Below are 26,056 nucleotides of genomic sequence, written 5' to 3'. Positions count from 1 at the left end.
GTAGCCTCCCAATGGCCAGAGGCTTTGAGATATATTCAAAGAATTAGAAACTTGGCCACTTCTCAACACAACACGCCTCGTCCAGTTAAAGCAAATTGTGGGGTTTGGTGGTTGAAAAGTAGGAAAGTGAACATCAAACTTAATTATGAAAGAACGCCAGCTCAGACATAATTATTTATCTCCATTTCTCAAAACTTGTCTGAATGTGTTGAACCGAACATAGCCGGCGGGAGGGGAGATATGATTGCAACGAAAACAAAGACAACTAAAGGAGTGGCTTTCATTGTAAACACACACACAGGCACCCCAATAATTCAAGCACTGCCGTGAAAGTAACTGTGATCAAAATCTGCCCCAGTGAACTCCACACTTCTCTCTGAAGCGTTTTTCCGGTCAGGCAAGTTCCAAGGTAGGGTGGGGTTCTGCCGCCGCCTGTGGGTGGGATCTGAAGCTGTCTCTACCTTGCTCAGTCTTTCAATTACTCATTCCGGGTGAGACACCGGAGAAAGTGCCTGGAGGAACGCCGGCTGCACCCTGGCAGTGGCTGTGCCCCGTTCTTCCGCTCCATGGCCAATTCTATCAAGAAAGACCAGGTACAGGATTCCCTCTTTAGACCGTGCCGGTTTTGTGGGCGATCCAAGTTCTGGGCCTGGGCTGTTGGTTGTATCCAGGACGGTTGTATCCATAACTCCTGATTTCTCCGTAGGCATGGATCCCCAAACTCTTCAAGAAGAAAGTCTGCACCACGTTTATCGAGCAACCGGGGGAACTTGGGTGAGTGAAGCCTGGTTTTATTGCCCTCCGAGAGATTCAGAATAGGCAACGGTGTGAAACCCCAACTTCCAGCTCCTAGGGTTTGTGTTATCATAACCCTCCCCTTCTCCTGTGCCTCTGCTACGGGTGGGAGAGGGATCTCATTCTGATCTCTTTTAAATGGCAAACATGGCTGGTTCGCTCTTTCTAAAACAATATAAACACCGCAGCTCAGCCGTCCTTCGGAATTTTCACTTCTCTGAATTTTGCAATGCAGTTCTCCGGCACGTACAAAATGTATACGGTATATATATACACTTAACAGGTGAATGCCTATGTTAGTGAAAATGACATACTAAAAAAATTAGGAGGAACTGCTTTGCAAAAATGAATATTTAGGGGAAATTGCATGCAAGCATGTTTAGCTTGGGAGAAAATTGCACTAAAATTCTGATGAATTTAATATTTGTTCTAAAATGCTGATAAGGACTTTTAAAAAACTGATGTGGAAACTTTTAAACCCCCCCCCCCAAACTGATGTGCAGACCTAAGAATGGAAAGACCTATTTACCTACTCCTTGGTCACTCCTATATTGCAGTCCTAGCTTATTTTCTGCTTCCTCCCAGCACTGCCAGATATTAGCAGCATCTCTGTCATTCCCCCTGTTCACATCCCGTTCTGTTCCCAATCCATTGTGTTCTCCGCCTAATGCCTCTCGGCGTCAGTTTCCTCCAGTGCTTTCTCTGTGTTAGGATGACCGCTTACCCATCGCCAAGCAACAACAACCAGAGAGGAAATGGATCTAAAGAGGACACAAATCTGCATAAAACCGGCACATAATTTGTGCATGCCTTCTTCTTCTTTTTAGGTTTAGATGCCAATTTAGAAATAATTGCTACAATTTAAATACAAATGCAGGGCATTTCGCGGGACCAGGTGACCTGAGTGCTTACTTGCTGTGCTGTCTAGGACGATAGGCGCAGCAGCAATGCCGGCCGCGGCAGGAGGGGGGGGGAAATAAGACATCCCCTGAAAATAATCCATAGTGTGGTTTTTTGAGGAAAAATAAATATAAGACGGTGTCTTATTTTTGGAGAAACACGGTATCTTAAGAAGTGTGCATGCACACGAAAGCTTATACCAGGCACCCCCAAACTTCTGCCCTCCAGAGGTTTTGGACTACAATTCCCATCATCCCTGACCACTGGTCCTGTTAGCTAGGGATCATGGGAGTTGTAGGCCAAAACATCTGGAGGGCCGCAGTTTGGGGATGCCTGGCTTATACCAAGAACAAACTGAGTTGGTCTCTAAGGTGCTACTGGACCATTTTTTATTTTATATATATATATTGACTGCTTCAGGCCAACACGGCTACCTACTTGTATACATGTGTGTGTATATGTATGCATACACTAATTTCCATCGTCTCTCCCCCTAACACACACACACACACACACACACACACACACACGTTGCACCCCTTCCTACATTTTACAAACGAAAACTGGGAAATCCGTCTATGCTTGCAATGCTGCAACTCTCATACCAAGGAACTGTGGCTGCACTGCACAGAGTTCCCACACACAGCCCGTTACAACTTGCTGAAAAATGTAGCCTCCTCTGCAATAGTGCTGGTATTGATTCCTGAAGAAGGGCGTGTGTTAGTAAACGGATTAGTAGACTCCTTGGTGCCACCGGGACAGGACTTTGGAGCAGGAGGCCAGGAGGTGACATTACCTTCTAGAGGTTGTGATGAGTGCCTAGGGTCACACCCACACTGCACATTTAAAGCATTCATTTTAGCTGTCATGGCTCTCACACACGGCTGCCAAATGATAATGATGATGATGATGATGATGATGATGATGATGATACAGTGGTACCTCGGTTTTAAGTACACAATTGGTTCTGGAAGTCTGTACTTAACCTGAAGCGTTCATAAACTGAAGCGAACTTTCCCATTGAAAGTAATGGAAAGTGGATTAATCCGTTCCAGACGGTCTGTGGAGTACTTAACCTGAAGCGTACTTAACCTGAAGCAAACTTTCCCATTGAAAGTAATGGAAAGTGGATTAATCCGTTCCAGACGGTCTGTGGAGTACTTAACCTGAAGCGTACTTAACCTGAAACGAACTTTCCCATTGAAAGTAATGGAAAGTGGATTAATCCGTTCCAGACGGTCTGTGGAGTACTTAACCTGAAGCGTACTTAACCTGAAGCGAACTTTCCCATTGAAAGTAATTGAAAGTGGATTAATCCGTTCCAGACGGTCTGTGGAGTACTTAACCTGAAGCGTACTTAACCTGAAACGAACTTTCCCATTGAAAGTAATGGAAAGTGGATTAATCCGTTCCAGACGGGTCCACGGAGTACTTAAGCTGAAAGTACTCAAACCGAAGCGTACTTAAACCGAGGTATGACTGTAATGGGAAATGCAGTTTGTTAAGCATGCTGGGGAATCGTAGCTCCGTGTAATTTTTCGTTGGCACCTGTCTGTCTCGAGAGACAATGGAGTGCGCCTCTGGGGGTGAAGTCAAACAGCTGCATGAGCAGGACCCAAGTGACCTCCCTGGGACTTAAGGCTGGGAAGCGTGCATGGAGGTCCTGGGCTGCCCAGACGACAAGCCTCGCTGATGTGGTCCAAAGGAAAGCAGCGCAATACGTTTGGCACCAGCTTACTTGCAGACGTTGCAGGAAGGAGGCGTACAAGGCGCCATCCAACCATCTTAGGGACTCCACTTTAGATTTGGGCAGGGTTTACTCCTTAGCCTTTTCTTGTCCAAACGATTATCCTGCAAGGAAGTGAAGGTTTAGGACAGGGGTCCCCAGACTTACCCGCCTTTGGGCCGGTGCCCGCCACGCCGATCGCGCAGTGGGCCGGAGGGTGGGGGAGTGCGCGCCAGTGCGCATGCGCACACCCATATATTGGCGCGGTGGCGCGCTTCCAGGCCGGAAAAATCGCCGGAAATTGTTTGTGCGCATGCATATGGGCCTCCCCCGACCCGGAGGTGCACCTCCCCAAACCCGGAAGTGCACCGGAAATGCACCGGAAATGACCTCTTCTGGGTTGGGAGAGGCCCATACGCATGCGCAGAAACGATTTTCGGCATTTTCTTTCAGATCTGGAAGCGCGCTGCAAGAGCGGGCGGCGGCAGCGGGCAGCGGGGGTCGTTGCGGGCCGGATTGGGAGGCCAATTGGGCCACATCTGGCCCAGGGGCCGTAGTCTGGGGACCCCTGGTTTAGGATCAGAGTATTTCTTCTCTTCGATGGGGTACCTTCCTAGGTGGACGAGCTCCATCTGCCCCTCACTTTGCTCTGTAGCACATCTCCTAGTAACCCTCAGCATACTACAGTTCCCAGGATTCTTGGCAGCCATGACTGTTAAAGTGGGCATCAGAGCACTTTAAATATATGCTGCAGAATGTGACCTAAGACTATTAAGTCCAGAATCTAAAATGACTGACTTGCACTGTGCAAGTACAGTAATTTGATCGCAAGAGTTCCCTTTTTTGTTGGCTCTGTTTGTGTCCGCTGCAGAATTGTATCAACTCCAAACACATGTTTCTATGTTCAGTGTCTCAGTACTCTATGAGCCGACTTGAGGGGAAGTGGTACAGGCGAGCACCGTGCATTTAAGCTAGGAAATACTTTGCCTAGGCACACAGCCTAGATCTGATACTATTTGCACTCAAAAGCATTAAACAAGCAAACTTCTCCTACAATGTTGTAATAGCTAACAGTTCAATGTGAATCTCACCAATGGGTGAGAATGGAGAGTACATGCTTAGTGTTCGTGTACATGAAAATGCATGTGTGCACTAAAGACAAGATATATACACAAGTCCTAGAGGCATTTCCTTGGTAATGGATGAGAGCCAATAAGCTGAAGCTCAATCCAGATAAGACGGGAGGCCCTGTTGGTGCGTGGTTCCCTAGATCAGATGAATAGGAAGGTTGCCTGCTATTGATGGGGTTACATTCCCTCTAAAGGAGCAGGTATGCAGCTTGGGGTACTTCTGAATCCATTGCTGTTCAGAAGGCCTTGCTCATGGGTAGGCAAACTAAGGCCCGGGGACCAGATCTGGACCAATCGTCTTCTAAATCCAGCTTGCGGACGGTCCGGGAATCAGTGTGTTTTTACAAGAGTAGAATTATTTGTAGGGCATAGGAATTCGTTCATTATTTTTTTTTTCAAAATATAGTCCGGCCCCCCACAAGGTCTGAGGGACATTGGACCGGCCCCCTGCTGAAAAAGTTTGCTGACCCCTGGCCTTGGTGGTGTGAGGTGCATTTCATCAGCTTTTGCTGGTGGCCCAGCTGCACCCCTATCTGGACTGGAATAGCCTAACCTCTGTCATTTATGCTCTGATAACCTCTAGACTAAATTACTGCACCACATTATACGTGGGGCTGCCTCTGAAGACAGTGTGGAAACTTAAGTTGACAGAATACAGTGGTACCTTGGTTCTCGAATGGCTTGGCTCCCAAACAAATCAGCTCCCGAATGCCGCAAACTCAGAAGTGAGTGTTCCAATTTGCGAACGTCATTCGTAAGCCGAACGGCGGAAGCGGCTTCCGCGGTTTCCGGTTGAGTGCAGGAAGCTCCTGCAGCCAATCGGAAGCTGCGCCTTGGTTTTCGAAGCATTTCGGGAGTCGAACGAACTCCCGGAACGGATTAAGTTCGAGAACCAAAGTACAGTACCACTGTATGCCCAACTTGCAGACTTAACATATAGAATAAGAGAACGAGAAGAGCATATGTTTAAATAAGATTGAAAAATGTTTATTGAGTATATGGGAAGTAATTGTGTACAGCTGAAAACGCTGGCAGCTTTAACAGTGTAAATAATTTTTGATGGATGCAATTATGGATGGTAAAGCTTTGAATGGTAAAGCTTTGGAAATATGCAGGGATTTATGATATGTAAAATGAACAATGGAAAGAGAAAAGGGGAAGTCATTGATATCTTAAGGACGTAAAATGAGTATTTTAAATTGTAAAACAGAACACACACACACACACACACACACACACATAACAGTTTGGAAACTTCAGCTGGTGCAGAATTCAGAGGCAACATGAGAGCAGGGCCTTTCTGCAGTGGCTTCCTGCTTATGGAATGCTCTCCTCAGGGAGGCTCACCTGGCACCTTTTCTTACATAATTTTAGGCACCAGGCAAAAACATTCCTCTTCCCCCAGGCCTTTGGCTAATTAAACAATCTATGGCCTGTAAATGGGAGGGTATTGTTTTTGTTTGTTACTATGGTACGTGTTTTGGTGTTTCGATTTTGGAAACTGCCCTGTGGCCCTCAGATTTTGCAATTTTTTTGGAAAAGTACGAATTTTGAAGGAGGGCTGTTTTTTTAGTTCTCTTACTGTTTCGGAAACTGCAAATTCGATAGATTTGCATTTAAATCCAAACAGAGTTGCTCCACCATCCCTAACTCCACAAGTAATTTTTTAAAATACTTTTTTCTCAGCTGCCAGGGCCCTTCTTGACCCAAGGTGCGGACCCAAAGGAGAGCAGGTTTTTGCCTATTCTTCCCCCCCCCCAAAAAAAAATCTTAGGGGCACACCCTTTTTCAGATCTCTCCTCTGTGCTTTTCCGTTCTGTAGGGGTCCTTCCTTGTGCCAGTGCGGGAGCCCTCGCAGCAAGCACATCTCCGTAGCCACGGAAGACGCCTTTGGAGCAGCCATTGTCAGCAAATGGGACTCGGCCCAACACACAACAGAGGGTCCTACCGATGCGTATGGCGAGGTGAAGTTTGTGGGCACCGGCCGCAGACCCAGCAAGGTAAGGTTGCCCTGGGATAGATTGCGGAGGTGGCAGAGTTATGGGCGAAGGTCTTGAGGCCGACATTCTCACTCTTCTTCTTCCCACTGCAGTTCATTCGCCTGTCAGACACGTCTGACCCCGCTGCTGCTTACGCCCTGGTAATGCACCACTGGAAAATTCCGCGCCCCAACCTGGTGGTCTCAGTGGTAGGGGGCGAAGGTGAGGTACGGGTCAGGGCCTGGCTTAAGGATGTGCTGAGAAAAGGGCTTGTCAAAGCCGCCCAGAGCACAGGTAAGGACCACCCTGTGGCCTGTTTTCATTCCACACCTTTGCGCTTTCGTCGCTGGTGTTTCAGACTCCTGTGATCAAAACACTGCACTGGGCCCAGTGTGATTCCTGGTCCTTCTGATACTCTGTACCACGAGTAGGCAAACTAAGGCCCGGGGGCTGGATCCAGCCCAATCCCCTTCTAAATCTGGCCGGCGGATGGTCCGGGAATCAGTGTGTTTTTACATGAGTAGAATGTGTCCTTTTATTTAAAATGCATCTCTGGGTTATTTGTGGGGAATAGGAATTCGTTCATTCCCCCCCCCCTCCAAATACAGTCCGGCCCACCACATGGTCTGAGGCAGGGCTGGCTCTAGGTAGACCCCCAGTGGTCTGGTGCGCCAGGGCGCCGAGCGACAAAGCCGCGCGGAAACCATGCTGCGCCCTGCGAGGGCAGGGGCGCCGGAGCGATCTCCGCCCCTCAGCGCCAGGGCAGCCGACCTGCTCGAGACTGCCCTGGTCTGAGGGACAGTGGACTGGCCCACGGCTGAAAAAGGTTGCTGACCCCTGCGTACCATGAGTAGGCAAACTAAAGCCCGGGAGGCCAGATCCGGCCCAATCCCCTTCTAAATCTGGGAATCAGTGTGTTTTTACATGAGTAGAATGTGTCCTTTTATTTAAAATGCATCTTTGGGTTATTTGTGGGGACTGCCTGGTGTTTTTAAATGAGTAGAATGTGTGCTTTTATTTAAAATGTGTCTCTGGGTTATTTGTGGGCATAGGAATCCGTTCATGCCCCCTCAAAAAAAATATAGTCTGGCCCCCCACAAGGTCTGAGGGACAGTGGACCGGCCCCCTGCTGAAAAAGTTTGCTGACCCCTGCTCTGTACTGTATATAAAACTAAAAAAAATTAAGGGAATCATCAACGTTAGTAAAGAAACAGCAATTTCAACAGCTGCGGCCCTGCACGCGTTATATGTGAGCTGTCGGCTGTGTAATATGACGTAATGTCATATTACATATATAATGTCATATTACATATTACATACATATTACATATTACACATTACTGTGTAATATGACGTAAAGTCCTTTGTACTTTTGTCCATTTGTTGCATTTATTTTCCCCGATCTGAACTATAAAATGGTGATTTTCTTGAGTCAAAATGAAAGTATCCCTAAACATCTTTTTTTTTGGGGGGGGGAGCACTGTAACAATCTAATTTCTGACTTATTTATAGCGCCCCCCCCCCGTGTCTAGATCCAGCATCGATCAGGCTGCAAAGCTTACTTTTTATATAAAGTAATGTTGGGGAGGGGCAAAAGGAAAGGGAAAGTTACTTATTGTGCTGGTGGATTTTAAGGTGTGGGGGTGCATACTCTCCAGCCGTCCCTATTCTCCTGGGATATTCGCAGAATTACAGAAGCCATCCCAGCTTCTGATTTGATCCCAAAATATCCTGGGGATGAGTTGGAGCTTGTCGTGGTGCCGCTCTTTTGTGCAAGACAGCTGCTTTGTGCAGCACCAAAAGACACACGTCCCAATTTTCATCAGGTATGGACGGTATGGATGTTTGCTGCAGCATCTTATTGTGGGCTGCTCTTAGAATCATAGAATCTTAGATTTGGAATGTACCCAAGGGTCATCTAGTCCAACCCCCTGCAATGCTCTCTTACTCAGTGATTTTTGAACTGAATAATAATAATAATAATAATGAATTATTTTTCCCCGCCCATCTGGCTGGGTTTCCCCAGCCACTCTGGGCGGCTCCCAACAGAACATTAAAAACACGATAAAACATCAGACATTAAAAACTTCCCTAAACAGGGCTGCCTTCAGATATCTTCTAAAAGTCAGATATTTGTTTATTTCCTTGACATCTGGTGGGAAGGCATTCCACAGGGCGGGCGCCACTACTGAGAAGGCCCTCTTCCTGGTTCCCTGTAACCTTAATTCTCACAGGGAGGGAACCCCCAGAAGGCCCTCGGAGCTAGACCTCAGTGTCCAGGCTGAACGATGGGGGTGGAGACGCTGCTTCCGTAGCTATTGAGTCAGGGATCAAGAACTGATTGGCCTTGCTGGGGGGGCGGGTGAGTAGGGTTTTGTGGGGGTTATTGCTCTAATTTTACCCAGGGGAAATTGTAAGAAGGATACATGTAAACTTTGTTCCGTGGCTATTACACTGTGTAGCTGTAACACAAAAAACCAACATAATTTTTAAAAGTACAACTGATGGGCTGTGGGACAAATCCTGTCCTCTGATTCCCTCAACCATTCTGTAAACAACAACCACAACCACAACCACAACCACCTCACTGAGCTGTACATCAGCAAAACAATTAAAACAATAAAACAACCATCACAGCAATAAACATGTAAAACAGCAGAGGTGGCAATAAATGCATACAGAAACATCAGAAGGGCAGAATGACAGTTGGTGCTTGAAAAAGCCTGGACTAATACACAGAAATAAAAGTTTGTTTGGCAATAAAAAGCAATTTGACAGCAGGCTGGGATGGAAGGTTGGGGGAAGACTTCTAGGAAAAATCGGTGACTGACCAAGGCACTCAGACTACACTGCCACCTATCGCATAGCTGGCAAGTTATCCCTTTTTAAAAGGGATTTTCCCTTATGCTGAATAGGCTTCCTCACGAGAAAAGGGAAAACTTGGCAGCTATGACCTATCTTGGTGCTATTACTTGAAGTATTTAATTGAAACTTGCTAAAATGAAAGCCGTTGCTAGATAATTCTGCAATAATTCCATGTAATTCTGCAATAATTCCATGTAATTCTGCAATAATTCCATGTAATTCTGCAATAATTCTAATGAGGCTGCCCTTCAAAACAAGAAAACAAGCTGTTCTTTCCTCCTGTGTGATTACTGGTAATTATTCCCACCCTGTGCACGTCTACTTGGTTTTAGTGCATTCCTTTTGCTCTGGTTTTCTTTATTAGTTTACAATGACTGTTAATGTCCTCTGGTTGGCATATAAACGATAAGGAGAAGGCAAAGGCAAAGCAGGAACAGGAGAGGCAACAGAGGAGGAGACTGTTTCCTGCCAGCTGCTGTTTGGATTATTTTTGTTGAAGAATTAATACAATAGAGACATTCTACTCTAAACCAAGAGAACGTCCCTCTTTTCGTGCAAAACGTTGAAGCGTGTGATCGAATCTTTGTGTGCCACTGGATATAAAATATTTTTTCAAAGTTCTGTTTGGTACAGTGGTACCTTGGTTCTCAAATTTAATCCGTTCCGGAAGTCCGTTCCAAATCCAAAGCGTTCCAAAACCAAGGCGCGCTTTCCCATAGAAAGTAATGCAAAATGGATTAATCCGTTCCAGACTTTTAAAAGCAACCCCTAAAACAGCAATTTAACATGAATTTTACTATCTAACCAGACCATTGATCCATAAAATGAAAGCAATAAACAATGTGCTGCAGTCATACAATCAATCAGTCAGTTAGCTGAACTGGGTTCCACACAGTCACAAAAAAGAGAGCCACAAAAAAACAAAAATGCAAAATAAATAGCAAAAGCAGACAGACCTCGGCGTAACACTCAAAACAGAACTGTGGCACTCAAAACGGAAGCGTAACTCAAAATGGAGCCCATTCGGCTTCCGAAAAAAGTTTGCAAACTGGAACACTTCCTTCCGGGTTTGCAGTGTTTGGGTTCCAAGTTGTTTGGGAACCAAGGTACCACTGTACTTGGGATGTGCTTTGGAGGCAGTATGTGTTTCTGCGGCTGCAGAAGTGCGCTCAAATAGGAGGTTGTTTTTGTACATTTTGCAAGGAAGAGAGACCTGTCTGCATTGTGGAAGGCACGATTATTGCGAAGAAAGCTCGCGTGCGTGACTGAAGGAGAAGGAAGCAACAGCTGCTTCTTCCAGAAGGGTGTTTTGTGTGCTTTTCTTCTTATTATTCCTGCCAGTGTGTATGTTTGAGAAGGAGTGCTGTTTTGGGGTGTGTTTATAGCAGCAGTCGTGAGCGTACTGCGGGCATTCTGCATGGGCGTAGGTAATTGGGAGAGAGGGCCTGTGTACACAGGCGGGACATTCCCAGCCTGGCTTGTGTGCGTGTACTTTGTGAGATAATCAGTTTATGTATGGGTCGATCTTTGTCCAATAGGTGTGTCTCAAGTGAAATGATTGGCATCCTCTGTCTTTTGTGATCATTTGTCAAATATAACAACAGGTTACACCTGTTAGCAAGGGGGTAGCCTAGGGGCAGGCAGCGTGACAGCTGCTTTCAACGGTCCCAGACAAGCACACCACCTTTAAGTATTTAAATAAATACTGATTAAATGTGTAATGAATATTAATATATATATATATTAATAATAATAATAATAATATGCACAGAGATGGAAAGAAAATGTAGCTGCAACCAAGGAACAGTGGCTCCCCACAGAATATTAAAAACACAATAAAACATCAAACATTAAAAACTTCCCTAAACAGGGCTGCCTTCAAATGTCTTCTAAAAGTCAGATAGCTGTTTATTTCCTTGACCTCTGGTGGGAGGGCGTTCCACAGGGAGGGAGCCACTACCAAGAAGGCCCTCTTGCCTGGTTCCCTGTAACCTCATTTCTCGCAGGGAGGGAACAGCCACAAGGCCCTCGGGGCTGAGCGATGGGGGAAATTTTGTGGGCTGATTGAGGAACTATTGTAAATCGTTAGCTGTCAGGGACTGGGCAGAGGAAGAAGAATGGTGGAGACTGCCTCCCCATCCTGACCCTTCCAGGGAGGAGGAAGAGGAAGACAGTGTATTTTTTCAACTGGGGTTTGAAGGAGGTCGCAGCTCAGAGGCAGATGAGGGGGGGAAACTGGGGAAATCATAGGAGAGCCAGAACAACACCCGGCTGACATGTTGTCATTAGAAAGCATTCCATGCCCTCCATCTCCCAGAACCTGGCAAGCTTTAGAAGTAGGAGAGCAAAGAGCTCAAAGACAGAGGGCATGTTTCAGCACCCCTATATAGAAGTGATGGATTAGTAAGTGAGAGAGACCGGGGTGGGGTGGGGTTGAGATTCACTCAGGACACCACCATTATCCAAGAGCAGGCATAGGCAAACTCCAGCCCTCCAGATGTTTGGGACTACAATTCCCATCATCCCTGACTACTGGTCCTGTTAGCTAGGGATGATGGGAATTGTAGTTTCAAAACATCTGGAGGGCCGGAGTTTGCCTATGCCTGTCCAAGAGGCTCTGTTCTATAACCTCTCCCTGTAAAGTTTGAACTAAAAAAAAGGACTGTAAGAAACTTTCCCCTTGTCTTTATACTTTCCTGGGCAACCAGCCGGGAGCCGCTGACATTAGCAGCATTAATATAAGAAGGTGCCGTAAGAATTAATTTAAAGGGAATATCAATAATTAAATTCTTCTGGATATGCAAAAAACGTAAGCAAGCAAAGAAGGGGGGGGAGGGGAGCTGATTTAAGGATTTGCTTCTTTTTATTGGATATATAAGTTTTTAAATCCTATTTATTTATTTATTTATTTATACTTTTCAAGTTTGTGCATTTCACTAATTTTATACATTTCCCTAATTTTACAATCATTTTGACATTTCAAAACTTGGCTTCCTTCCCCCTCTTTCTACGGTTCCTTAAATTTGTCTTTAATATCTTCAGCACATCCAAATTAACCCAATTGACTAATTTATTCATCTTCTTTAAATATATACTCTTATAAAACTGCAGGTTATTACAATAATTCTGCCAATGTTTTTATCTGTTTATAATTTATCTGTAAATACTCAACAAACTGTTTCCATTCTTTTGTATATATATGAAAAAATGTTATCTTGATTTCTTATTCTTCCAGTAAGTTTCTCCATTTCTGCATATTCCATAAGTTTTTGTGTCCATTCTTCCTTTGCTGGGACTTCTGCTTCTTTCCATTTTGGGGCAAATAACATTCTTGCCGCTGTAGTAGCATAAATGAATAAGTTTCTGTACATTTTAGGTAGTTCTGTTCCCTATAATTCCCAAATTATAGGACAGGTGCAATTTTGGGTATGTAATTTTGTTTAAAATTATTTGTAAAATTTCAAAATTATTATTATTATTAATAATAATAATAATGTTTTATTTCCAGGACCATACTTTATTATTATTTTTTGGTAACACACACCACTTTTGTAATGCGCACACACTTTGCCGCTCCTTCACAGGTGCCTGGATTATGACTGGTGGGCTCCAGGCTGGCGTCGGACGCCACGTTGGGGAAGCTGTGAGGGACCACACGACGGCTAGTTCTAACCCCAGCACCCATGTGGTGGCGATGGGCATTGCTCCGTGGGGCATCGTTGAGCAGCGCCAATGTCTTGTGAACCCCAAGGTATTGGAGAGGGGGGGGTGACAGAGAAACTGCAAATGGGTACAGAGGTGATGGGATGGGTGTGGAAGACAAGAGCAGGTCAGCAATAACTCACATGGTGTCAGTGAACTCTCTTTATTCAAAGAAACAGAAACAGCCCTGAAGGATAGGTCTTGTGAGCACAGCAACTCTTCCCAGTTGATCTTGCCCAAATGAGGCAAGGGACCCAGGTGGCGCTGTGGGTTAAACCACAGAGTCTAGGGCTTGCTGATCAGAAGGTCGGCGGTTCAAATCCCTGCAACGGGGTGAGCTCCCGTTGCTCGGTCCCAGCTCCTGCCCACCTAGCAGTTTGAAAGCACATCAAAGTGCAAGTACCTTCCGGCGGGAAGGTAAACGGCATTTCCGTGTGCTGCTCTGGTTCGCCAGAAGCAGCTTTGTCATGCTGGCCTCATGACCCGGAAGCTGTCTGTGGACAAACACTGGCTCCCTCGGCCTATAGAGCGAGATGAGCGCCGCAACCCCAGAGTCGGACACGACTGGACATGATGGTCAGGGGCCCCTTTACCTTTACCTTTAGTAAGGAGTGAAGGTCGCCACCTTCCCACAGGTGCCCAAGTCTCCCCCCCCCCCGGGTTCCTTCCGAGCAATCTGAGACTACCATGTCTTGTCTGTCTTTGCTCTGTCCTCTTCACACCTCTTTGGGTTCTGGGATGCCAGCAAGGAGGGGAGCTGGGCTGGGACTCCCTCGCTTTTTCACCAGTCGGCCTCTTCTCTGCATCTTGGCCAGCTTCTGCTTCTCCTTCTGGACTGCTCTCTGCCACAGGCTCTCCCTGCTCACTAAACCCTGTTACCTCTTCAGCTTCCGACACCTCTCCTGCTCCAAGTCTTCTCCCTCATCTGCCTCTGACCATGCATCATCCTCCCGTCACCAATCCCCAGGCTCTGGGCCTTCTTCCCTTGGGCGTTCCCCAGCTGGTGCCTCCCACCGCTCCTCTGCATCCAACTATAATAATAATAATAATTTATTATTTATACCCCACCCATCTGGCTGGGTTTCCCCAGCCACTCTGGGCGGCTCCCAACAGAATATTAAAAACACGAGAAAACATCAGACATTAAAAACTTCCCTAAACAGGGCTGCCTTCAGATGTCTTCTAAAAGTTGGATAGTTGTTTATTTACTTGACATCTGATGGGAGGGCATTCTACAGGGCGGGCACCACCACGAAGAAGGCCCTCTGCCTGGTGCCCGTAACCCCACTTCTTGCAATGAGGGAGCCCCCAGAAGGCCCTCGGAGCTGGACCTCAGTGTCCAGGCTAAGCGATGGGGGTGGAGACCATAGCTGCCAAGTTTTCCCTTTTCTCGCGAGGAAGCCTATTCAGCATAAGGGAATTTCCCTTAAAAAAGGGAGAACTTGGCAGCTATGGTGGAGACGCTCCTTCAGGTATACTGGGCCAAGGCCGTTTAGGGCAGGCATAGGAAAACTCTGCCCTCCAAATGTTTTGGGACTACAACTCCCATCATCCCTAGCTAACAGGACCACCTGGAGGACCGAGTTTGCCTATGTCTGGTTTCGGGCTTTAAATGTCAGCATCAACAGTTTGAATTATGCCCGGAAACGTACTGGGAGCCAATGTAGGTTTTTCAGGACCGGTGTTATGTGGTCTCAGCTGTCACACCCAGTCACTAGTCTAGCTGCGGTATTCTGGATTAATTGTAACTTCTGGGTCGCCTTCAAAGTCCCTCACACCTTCCTTCATTTGCTCCCTGTTTTCCCCTCCTTCTTTCTGCAGGGTTTGTTCCCAGCACTTTATCCCAGGACAGTCCCTTCTGCCCCTTACTGCCCTCTGGATGCCAACCACTCTGCCTTCTTCCTGGTGGACAACGGGACGCAGGGCAGGGTGGGCGGCGAGGCCTCCTTCCGTGCCCGCCTGGAACGCTACATTGCCCAGCAGAAAGTGGGAGCTGGCGGTAAGGCACTTTCCTCATTCACAAGGATTGCATTTCCATGGCTCACCTTGGTGCGGGTGGCAACTTCCACTGCCTCAAAAGAGGAATTGCATCAGGGGGGAGGGGGAGGGGGAGAGGCCAAGATTATTTCTTTCAAAAAAAGGAAGTTAACATTTGCCTACGATGCTGTATTTGTACAGTTGCAGATTTAGGGGTGATTTCTGTACAGTGGCGCCTCGACTTACGAATTTAATCCGTTCCGAAGGCACCTTCGTATGTCGAAAAATTCGTAAGCCAAAAAGCGCCATTGGAAACGCGATTTCCCATAGGAATGCATTGGAAACGGAAAAATTCGTAAGTCGAAGCAACCCCATGTAAAAAACCCTATCTAAAACCACCGCGGTTTCCGTTCGGATGTCGAGAAATTCGTAAGCGTGCGGCCATTTGCCCCATTCGTAAGTCAAAAAATTCGGTTGTCAAGTCGTTCGTAAGTAATTTAAATCTGAATTCAAATACAATACATTGGTATGTGTGTGATGCTGGTCCTACTCAGAGTAGACCAACTGAAATGCTGTTTAATAATAATAATAATTTATTATTTATACCCCACCCATCTGGCTGGGTTTCCCCAGCCACTCTGGGTGGCTTCCAACAAAAGATTAAAAATACATTAAAACGCCAGTCATTAAAGACTTCCCTAAACAGGGCTGCCTTCAGATGTCTTCTAAAGGTTGCATAGTTTATGCAGGTTCCTGCCCCAGGTGTTCTCATCTGCACCGCTTATTACTGCTGCTTCTGTTTTATGCCAGCCTAGTGACAACAGCAGTGAGCTTCCTCAGTGAGCTTCCATTGCAGAAGGAAAGCCCTCGTATCACATACAGTGGTGCCTCGCTTAACGAATGCCCTGCTTAACGAAATTTCCGCTTAACGAAAGGATTTTTCGAGCGGAGGTTGCCTCGCTAGACAAATTCGTTTTATGAAAAATTCATCTAGCGAATCGCGGTTTCCCATAGGAATGCATTGAAATTCAATTAATGCGTTCCTACGGGCAAAAAAAAAATAAAAAAAAATTCAATGCATTCCTATGGGATTCGCTAGACGAATTTTTCGTTATAAGAAAAGACCCGTGGAACGAATTAAATTTGTCTAGCGAGGCACCACTGTAAATGATCCAACCGGTGCCAGACCTGGTGGTGGGAGGGTTTTGTGCCCCCCCTTAGGGAAAAGGCCTGTCTCCCACACCCCTGGGGGTGAGGCCTGAGTTCTCTCCGACTTGGCAAACCTGTTCTGTATTCCTTCAGCCCATAAATGATGGAATGTTTTCTTGAGCAAACTACTTTGTCAGCTCAGGAGAAGGCTGAAGATTAGAAGACCTTACTTTCTAATGTCAAAGTTTCAACGCGGAGGGTGTTGTTGTTGTTAGTATGGGAGGAATATTCAGTTTGTGTTCCCCCACCCCCACCCGTTGTTTGAAATAGCAGGGCTCAGACATAGTATTGCCACCTTATTGAGGCCAGAGTTTGTTGCGCCATTAACTAATACAGTGGTACCTCGGTTGTTGAACGTAATCTGTTCCGGAAGACTGTTCGACTTCCGAAACGTTCGACAACCGAGGCGCAACGGGCTGTCGGCAAAGTGAATGGAGAAAATTGAGAAACGCGCCTTGGAAGCCATTCGACTTCTGAGACGCGTTTGAAAACAGAAGCATTCACTTCTGGGTTTTCGGGGTTCAAAAACCGAAATGTTTGGCTTCCGAGATGCTCGAAAACCGAGGTACCACTGTACACATTTACTCTGAATTCTGTGGCTGCTACACTTCCAGACCCCTGGCCAACTTCCCTCATGATACAGTGGTACCTCGCAATACGAATGCCCCGCAAGACAAATTTTTCGCAAGACAAATGCGTCTTGTGATCTGATGGTGACTCGCAAGACAAATTCGTTTTGCAAAAAAAATGTCTTGCGAATCGCGGTTTCCCAGAGGAATGCATTGAAATTTAATTAATGCGTTCCTATGGGCAAAAAAAAGAAATTTCAATGCATTCCTATGGGAAACCACGATTCGCAAGATGAATTTTTCGCAAAACGAATTGACTCGCGGAACGAATTAAATTTGTCTTGTGAGGCATCACTGTATATTTCCGTTCTGGTATCCCAAAATATTGGTCCTTTGTTTTGCCCTGCATCATTAGGTTTCTCTTGGGTAATTTCCTTATCTCACTGCTGCCGCCCGCAGGTGCTGGGAGTATTGAGATTCCTGTGTTGCTGCTGCTCATCAGTGGGGACTCGGCTATGTTCAAGGTAATGGACATGAGAGCTTGTGAAAGGAAGTGGGGCGGGGGGGGGGGAAGGGTTGCATACCCCTCAACTGTCCTGGGAAAAACAGGACACCCTGCTTTTTTGCACAAGAGCACAGCAGCCATTTTGGGTGTCGTGATATTGCATCGGGGGGGAACCTTTCGGGGAGGACCGAAATCTCACACGGGGTCACGTGACTCGCCCAGGAGCATGGCCCGGAAGCTGCATCCTGGCTATTGGCCTGGACCTGTTGGAGAGTATGGGTTTGCGGGAGACACACAGCCCTAACAGAAGGAGCTGTTGGGAAGGAGATACACAAATGAAGTGGTCGCTGTGAACGTTGTAAAAGGGGCAGTAGGAAGTGAGGTGGACAGACTCGAGGTTTGCCGGATCTACAGTGGAACCTCGGTTGTCAAACGTAATCTGTTCTGGAAGACCGTTCGGCTTCTGAAATGTTCAACAACCGAGGCGCAAGCTGTTCGACTTCCGAGGCACGTTCAAAAATGGAAGCAATTACTTCCGGGTTTTTGCCGTTCGAAAACCGAAACGTTCGGCTTCTGAGACGCTCAAAAAACGAGGTTCCATTGTATTTTTTATTTTTTTACTTTTTTTACTAGAACCTCAGGATCTACGAATCAGGAGCCAGGAGCAAATGTATCTGAAATTTAAAAACAAACAAACCAGGGTGCCTCTGAGCACGTTCTGACCTTAGGAAGTTGTTTTCTGTGCAGTGACTGAACTGAGCTCACGATCCTTTCACGTCAAAGTCTGCTTCCAGTTAGCTTTTACCAGCTGCATACATTTAAAGCGCATTCTAAAGGACACACCTCTTCGAGGAATCCTAGAAACTATAGTTTGTTATGGGTGCCGAGAACTGTAGCTCTGTGTACAGTTCCCAGGATTCTTGTGAGGGTGCCCTTCAAATGTATGGAGCCTTCGTTTCAGCAGCCTAATGTACGGTAGGTACAAAAGTTGTTCTATTGTTAAACAGATGGGAGACAGAAACCCTTGGGAACATGCTACAAATCACCCTTCGTGTATTGATACAGTGGTACCTTCCAAGACGAATTTAATTCATTCCGCGGGTCAATTCGTTCTGCGAAAAATTCCTCTTGCGAATCGCAGTTTCCCATAGGAATGCATTGAAATTTCTTTTTTTGCCCATAGGAACGCATTAATTAAATTTCAGTGCATTCCTATGGGAAACCGCGATTCGCAAGATGAATTTTTTGCAAAATGAATTCGTCTTGCGAGTCACCATCAGATCGCAAGACGCATTCGTCTTGCGAAAAATTCGTCTTGCAGGGCATTCGTATTGCGAAGTACCACAGTATGCACTTTGGGGGAGGGGACTAGTGCCAAAATGTGCATAAAGAAGCATATAACGATAACAACGTCCAAAAATTCATGAAACCAAAATATATTAGGCGCAATTGCATATGAACATGCATCTGTCAGGAAGTCTTTGAAATAAATCACAAGCTGATGTGGTAAACTGAAGTCGAGATTGATAATAATAATAATAATAATAATAATAATAATAATAATAATAATAGGTAAAGGTAAAGGGACCCCTGACCATTAGGTCCAGTCGTGACCGACTCTGGGGTTGCGCGCTCATCTCGCATTATTGGCCGAGGGAGCCAGCGTATAGCTTCCAGGTCATGTGGCCAGCATGACAAAGCCGCTTCTGGCGAACCAGAGCAGCACATGGAAACGCCGTTTACCTTCCCGCTGTAGCGGTTCCTATTTATCTACTTGCATTTTGACGTGCTTTCGAACTGCTAGGTTGACAGGAGCTGGGACCGAGCAACGGGAGCTCACCCCGTCACAGGGATTCGAACCGCCGACCTTCTGATCAGCAAGCCCTAGGCTCAGTGGTTTAACCACAGCGCCACCTGGGTCCCAATAATAATAATAATAATAATAATAATAATAATAATAATAATAATTGTATACAGCCATACCTTGGATCCCGAACACCTTGTGAGTCGAGCGTTTTGGCTACCGAATGCCACAAACCCGGAAGTGAGTGTTTCAGTTTGCGAACATTCTTTGGAAGCCGAATGTCCAATGTCCTGCAGCCAATCAGAAGCTGCGCCTTGGTTGTCAAACGTTTTCGGAAGCCGAACGGACTTCCAGAACGGATTCCGTTTGACAACCAAAGTACGACCGTACTGCTTTATATCTGCAGGTCTCAGGGCGGGTCACAGCATAAAATCGCAGCATAAAATCACAAAATACATACCGTATTGGCCCAAATATAAGCCACACCCAAATATAAGCCACACTTTTAAAATTGGAGGAGGGAGGAAAGAAAAAAAGAAAAAAACCTCAATATAAGCCGCTCCATTCCTCGTTGCTCCCGGCTGCATACCGGGGGGGAAGCCGCGCTGCGTCGATGCATTGCCTTTCCCCTTCCTCGCTCTCTCTCCCTTCCCTGCCTCGGGGGAGAGGACAGGGGGACTATGCGCGGGGCAGGCCCCGCTTTGCCGTGCTCCTGGCACTGTTTGCCCCACGCTCCTGGCTGCTTACCGTAAGGTCGCGGATATAAGCCGCACTTTAACTTTTCACGGTCGGAATTTGCAGGGGGGAAGTGTGGCTTATATTCAGGCCAGTACGGCAATGAAAACAAAAGAAGAGCAGAGAAAATGAAATATCCCTCGTGCCCACTGGCCCAAACCGTTTGGCGGCCCCTGGCTTCGTAGGTTCCCGAGGGGCTCATCTTCGGTCCTGTTCTTTCCCCCAGCGCGTCTCTGATGCTGTACACGCCTCCATCCCTTGCCTGCTCTTGGCAGGATCCGGAGGAGCAGCTGACTGCTTAGCTGGGTTGCTGCAGGAGACCCAGCCTGGAGAGCCCATGAAGGCCCGGGCGATGAAAAAGATGCAGGGGAAGTTCCCCGCCGATGAACTGGAGGACTTGGCAGAGGAGGTAGGACCCAGAACTGCAACTCCCCTCCCCTTCACAAAAAAAAATATTCTTTCTCCATGGGCTTCGCAGAGCTCAAATTCATTCCTATGGGGTTTTGAGACTTCCCATTACCAGTCCTCAGGGTTGTGGGCACTTGAAAATCTCTCTCTGGGGAAGGGAATCTCGTTTTCTCTCATAGATCTCCCAAGACAATGCTTCTATTTTTCCCCCTCTGCAGGTGGAGCAAATTGGGGCTCTAAGGGAACTGGTCACTGTCTATTCAGACCAGGAGGGTCTTGAGGAGTTTGAGACTGTCCTTCTCAAAGCGCTGGTTAAAGGTGAATACCCTACCACAGATATCTCTGGCTGATCCTTGGCTTTGGGGTTTACCACACCAATCAACCTCTTCTCGCATTGGTTATTTCTTAAATGGAAAAGTGGGCTGTAGAAGTTTCATACAATACAAACTCCTTTCCAGTCAGTGGTTCCTACTAACCTTCAGTCCTGAGCTCTGAAAAATAACCCAATCATGGAAGTTACCTAACATTCCAGAAAGTCCTTCGCTCAGTGGTTGAGGGAAATTCTAGGGCGGCACCAATATCATAAAGAAGGAATCTTCAGATGTGGTACCTGTCTGGCCCTTGCAATATTTTCAAAGTTAACATGGGCTGGATATGAACCACAAAAGGAAGTCAACCAGGACTGAGATTTGCCGAACATTCCCAACTTGCATTTAATTGTTTGAGGGTTGTATCCATCTAAGTTCTACTTAAGAATTAGCCCACTGAAATTAATGGACCTAAGTTGACTGTGTCCAGAAGCTGCAATAGGTACTTTACGCTGAGTCGGACTAGCATTGATGACACACCAACCCTAAATATTGCTTTCAATATAGAAATCAAATAATTAAAATGAATACAAAAATAGGTTGACACATTGCAAAGCAACATATTGGCATGGTGGTATCGATTATTATATCAATGTAAGTCACAAAAGTACCCAGGATGTCCCATAAACATTTTGATCAAATCTGTTAAAACAGTTTAAGAATCCATCCCAGTTCTTTTTTTAAAAGGTTTCTAATTTTTCCTTTTCACCCCATTGTCTTATTTCATATTATGTAGTTTGGGGTTCAGTTTCTGTAGCTAACCCAAGCAAAGTAACCCTGGTGTTTCATTTCGAAACTAGGTCTTTCCCATAGACACCTCCTCCTTGCAAAGATCTCATCTCCCTTTTCTGAGAATTTATCCTCTCCCTTGCAAGGATTCCCTTCACCTCGCACCCACCACCCTCTCCCCATTGACGGTGTTGCAGAGGGAGACACGGGAAGCCAAGGCTAAGGAGGTCTCTCCTTCTCCCCTCATTTCAGCTTGTAAGCAATCCCGCGAAGCCACCTGCTACCTGGATGAGCTGCACCTGGCTGTGGCCTGGAACCGTGTGGACATTGCTAGCACCGAGCTGTTCCGTGGGGATGTTGACTGGGAGGTAAGTCAGCAGGGAAAGAGGCGAGAGGATGAAGGCAAAGGCAGAGAAGACATGGAGGAGGGGACTTTTGGGGAGCAGCAAGGAGGAAAAGAAGAAGAAGAAGGGTTTGGATTTGATATCCCGCTTTATCCCTACCCTAAGGAGTCTCAAAGCGGCTCACATTCTCCTTTCCCTTCCTCTCCCACAACAAACACTCTGTAAGGTGAGTGGGGCTGAGAGACTTCAGAGAAGTGTGACTAGCCCATGGTCACTGAGCAGCTGCATGAGGCCGGGTGCAGACTAGGGCTGGGTGATATATCAATATGTTATAATATGTGCTCCTTTTCCCTTATGGGGAATATGTGCTCCTTTTCCCTTATGGGGTGTCTAAGAGCCCGTATAGAGCCCTTAAGTAAGTTCTCTATTGGTAGGAGAAAATAACAGAGGCCAGCCAGAGAATATTGAGAAGCAAAGCAGCTAGTAAGCCCAATCTTTATTAAACTGTTGCGACAGGGTCCCCCAGTCCCCCACGCAGGGAGGGAGGAGAGGAACCCAGAACATTGGTGTGCAAGGTCTTATATAGACTTTTGAAATTACCTTCCCTGTAGCTCAAGACCTCCCCCAAGACATCATAGCTGCCAAGTTATCCCTTTTTTAAAGGGATTTTCCCTTATGCTGAATAGGCTTCCTCGCGAGAAAAGGGAAAACTTGGCAGCTATGGACATCATACATACATCACAGAAAGAGGTGGTCCCCAGCAGAAATTTGAGTGTGTTGCTGTCTGCCAGGATACCTGATAATGCCTTATCTAATTGCCTTTTCTGGGTAGTCTGCCCATTCCTTTGAGATGGTAAATACTTAGTTCAGGCATCCCCAAACTGCGGCCCTCCAGATTTTTTGGCCTACAACTCCCATGATCCCTAGCTAACAGGACCAGGGGTCAGGGATGATGGGAATTGTAGTCCAAAACATCTGGAGGGCCGAAGTTTGGGGATGCCTGACTTAGTTCCTGAATCTCTTGCATGTTGATAGTGTGCTCAGCTTAACAGATACTTCCCAAACTGTATTTGAAAAGGGAGGTGTAAGCCCCTACAGTCCAAAGACAATTGGAAAGCTTTCCCCATTTCCTTCCTCCTTGCAGAGAAACATTTGAGGTCAATTTGGGAGAGTCAAAATGGCTTCAGGATTGTTCTCCTGTACTATTTCAGACCCGTGGTTTATATATTTATGTATGTGTTTCCCTTGTACATTCACAAACATTTATTTTATATATACAGTATAAGACCTTAGAGTTCCTATAGCATTTATATTATCCAAAACCAGTTTGAAGTCCATATCATGATATCGGGTTGCATTACATAATTTTTGACCTGGCAATATATTGTGAATTATGCTGTGTAAAAGGTACAGGTAAAGGACAATGGGAAATGGCAATATGTGGGAGATATTCTCATACACACAGAGAGAGGGGGGAGAGGGAGAGAGAGAGAGAGACGTACCTCGAGTTACAAGCACCTCGGGTTACAAACACTTCGGGTTACAGACTCCGCTCACCTGGAAGTAGTACCTCAGGATGAGAACAGAAATTGTGTGCTGGCGGCGCAGCGGCAGCGAGAGGCCCCATTAGCTAAAGTGGTACCTCAGGTTAAGAACCGTTTCAGGTTAAGAAGGGACCTCCGGAACGAATAAAGTTCGTAACCAGAGGTACCAGTGTGTGTGTGTGTGTGTGTGTGTGTGTGTGTGTGTGTGTGTGTATACATACAGTGATGCCTCACAAGACGAAAGTAATTCGTTCTGCGAGTCGCTTTGTCTTGCGATAATTTCATCTTGCCGCGGCACACAAAAAAAACAACCACGCAAAAAACATTCGTCTTGTGAAGCGCGACCATAGAAAACTTCACCAAAAACATCGCAAAACGCTTTCGTCTTGCGAGTTTTTCGTTGCGCGAGGCATTCGTCTTGTGAGGTACCACTATTACGAATTTAATGTGTTCCGAACGCACATTTGTAAGTAGAAAAAAATTGTAAGTCGAATCCCATAGGAATGCATTGGGAGAAAAAATTCATAAGTAGAAGCAACCCTATCAAAAAATTTGTAAGTAGAAAAAATCCTATCTAAACCATATCCAAGATGGTGGATGGAGCTCCATTCGTAAGTAGAGTTGTAGAGTTATTTGTAAATAGAGTTATTCATAAGTAGAGGTACCACTGTATATATATATATATATATATATATATATATATATATATATATATAAGAATAGCAGGTTGCACATGACCGACAGGAGTCTCCCATCAGTTATTCTCAGGGGGTTTATCTTCCCACCCCCTTTGACCGCCATCCCTTCTCTCTTCTGCAGCCTAGCCTGCTGATGGCCCCGATGCACGACGCTTTGGTGGGTGACCGTCCGGCCTTGGTGCGCCTCTTTGTGGAGAACGGACTGGACATTGGGCAGTTCCTGACGTGGGGGAAGCTGGAGCAGCTCTACGCAGGGACCCCGAGCGGCACGCTTCTGCATCAGCTGCTGGAGCGGCGCCAAGCCGCAGGCCCTGAGCCCTCCTCACCTGCTGAATACTTGCTGCTGGACCGGTCGCTGCCTGAGTACCAGTTGCCCCAGGTGGCTCACATCCTCCATGACCTGCTGGGGGATGTCTGTGCTCCCTTTTATGACGGATTGCAGCCCGCCAAAGGGACAGGGGTAGGTGAACCAGGCCAAAGGCCCATCTTCCAATGAAGTGCCCCTTCTAATGTGCACATTTTGCAAATTGATAGAATTTTTTAAAAATTTGGATGCTGTTTTTCCTAATGTGTGCATTTTATGCATGCTTTCCCTTAATATATCAATACACGCCAATCTCCCAATCTCCAGGTTGCCAGGTGCGCTTATCAGGGTCTGCCTTTCCTTTTGGAACAAAGAGGCACAGTGGATAGTGTGGGATCTTTATAGGGTTGCCACCTTTTGTTCTGGCAAAATTTAAGGCAGGGCTGGGGGGATTCCCCCCCCCATCTTGTGCTGAACTGACTTCAAAGCAATCCATTACAATCTATTGCAGCCTAACAGAATATCCCTCTTGAATTTGTCACACACACACAGAGAGAGAGAGAGAGAGAGAGAGGCACGCATGAATTTGTAAATATGTCTGTGCTTGGCTATCCAGAGCTTAAATACATGATTTTTCACAACCCCTTTCAAGCATACCCTGTTTCTCATATTTTAAGACATACCCATAAAATAAGCCATAGCAGGATTTTTAAGCATTCAAGCCATACCCCGAAAATAAGACATAGCAGCAATGCCGGCCGCGGCAGGAGGAGGAAAAAAATAAGACACCCCCTGAAAATAAGCCATAGTGTGTTTTTTTGAGGAAAAATAAATATAAGACGGTTTCTTATTTTTGGAGAAACACGGTATGTGTTTGGAGAGGATCCCTAACTTGGCACGGGTGCACACACACACACACAGGAGAGGGAGAGAGAGAGACAGAGGGAGAGAAAGAGAGAGAGAGAGAGCGTTGCATCCATGGACGTAGCATTTTACACTGAAATGCAGGACAATCCTGTTTTATACAGGACAGGTGGCAACCCTATATCATTATGATATAATAATAATAATAATAATAATAATAATAATAATAATAATAATAATATAATAATAATAATAATAATAATAATAATAATAATAATAATAATAATAATACTGTACAGTGGTACCTCGGTTTAAGTACACAATTGGTTCTGGAAGTCTGTATTTAACCTGAAGCGTACTTAACCTGAAGCGAACTTTCCCATTGAAAGTAATGGAAAGTGGATTAGTCCGTTCCAGACGGGTCCGTGGAGTACTCAACCTGAAGCGTACTTAACCCGAAGTATGAGTGTAATTGGTTTTGGAAATCCGTACTTAACCTGAAGTGTACTTAACCTGAAGCAAACGTTCCCATTGAAAGTAATGGAAAGTAGATTAATCGGTTCCAGGTGGTCCGCGGAGTACTTAAACTGAAGCGTACTTAACCTGAAGCGAACTTTCCCATTGAAAGTAATGGAAAGTGGATTAATCCGTCCCAGACGGGTCCGCGGAGGACATTAAAAAGCTTCCCTAAAACATTGAAAGCTTCCCTAAAGACGGCTTACCTTCAGTATATGTAGTTTATTGACACATACAGTATATACAACCTGAGCTGAGATGGAGAGAGTCCACAGCATTCACATCCCAAGAGAGTTCCGTTCCTTCCATTGCTGCACCTTCAGATTCCAAGAGACCCCAGGCATAATGTCTGACCATCTCTGCAGCATAAAACAAATTGTCCGCC

The 26,056-nt window shown here is 46.1% G+C and overlaps 1 protein-coding gene across 1 annotated transcript in view; it reads left to right on the top strand.

Annotated features, from left to right (window-relative positions):
* The first annotated feature begins 462 nt into the window (after positions 1 to 462).
* Positions 463 to 26,056, top strand: part of TRPM4 (transient receptor potential cation channel subfamily M member 4) — a 46,118-nt gene continuing 20,524 nt past the window's right edge. Inside the window, exons 1-11 of the mRNA XM_035134745.2 lie at positions 463 to 593; positions 707 to 774; positions 6,374 to 6,551; positions 6,644 to 6,824; positions 12,980 to 13,146; positions 14,919 to 15,096; positions 17,312 to 17,376; positions 20,123 to 20,305; positions 20,523 to 20,622; positions 21,654 to 21,769; positions 24,109 to 24,447. Coding sequence (XP_034990636.2) covers positions 567 to 593; positions 707 to 774; positions 6,374 to 6,551; positions 6,644 to 6,824; positions 12,980 to 13,146; positions 14,919 to 15,096; positions 17,312 to 17,376; positions 20,123 to 20,305; positions 20,523 to 20,622; positions 21,654 to 21,769; positions 24,109 to 24,447 — 1,602 coding nt within the window. The 5' untranslated portion in view covers positions 463 to 566. The remainder of the gene's footprint in view (positions 594 to 706; positions 775 to 6,373; positions 6,552 to 6,643; positions 6,825 to 12,979; positions 13,147 to 14,918; positions 15,097 to 17,311; positions 17,377 to 20,122; positions 20,306 to 20,522; positions 20,623 to 21,653; positions 21,770 to 24,108; positions 24,448 to 26,056) is intronic.

Source organism: Zootoca vivipara, chromosome 13, assembly GCF_963506605.1.
Source record: "Zootoca vivipara chromosome 13, rZooViv1.1, whole genome shotgun sequence".
Lineage (NCBI taxonomy): Eukaryota > Metazoa > Chordata > Lepidosauria > Squamata > Lacertidae > Zootoca > Zootoca vivipara.
The sequence above is the reverse complement of the archived record's forward strand: the minus strand, read 5'-3'. Positions and strand labels throughout refer to the sequence as shown.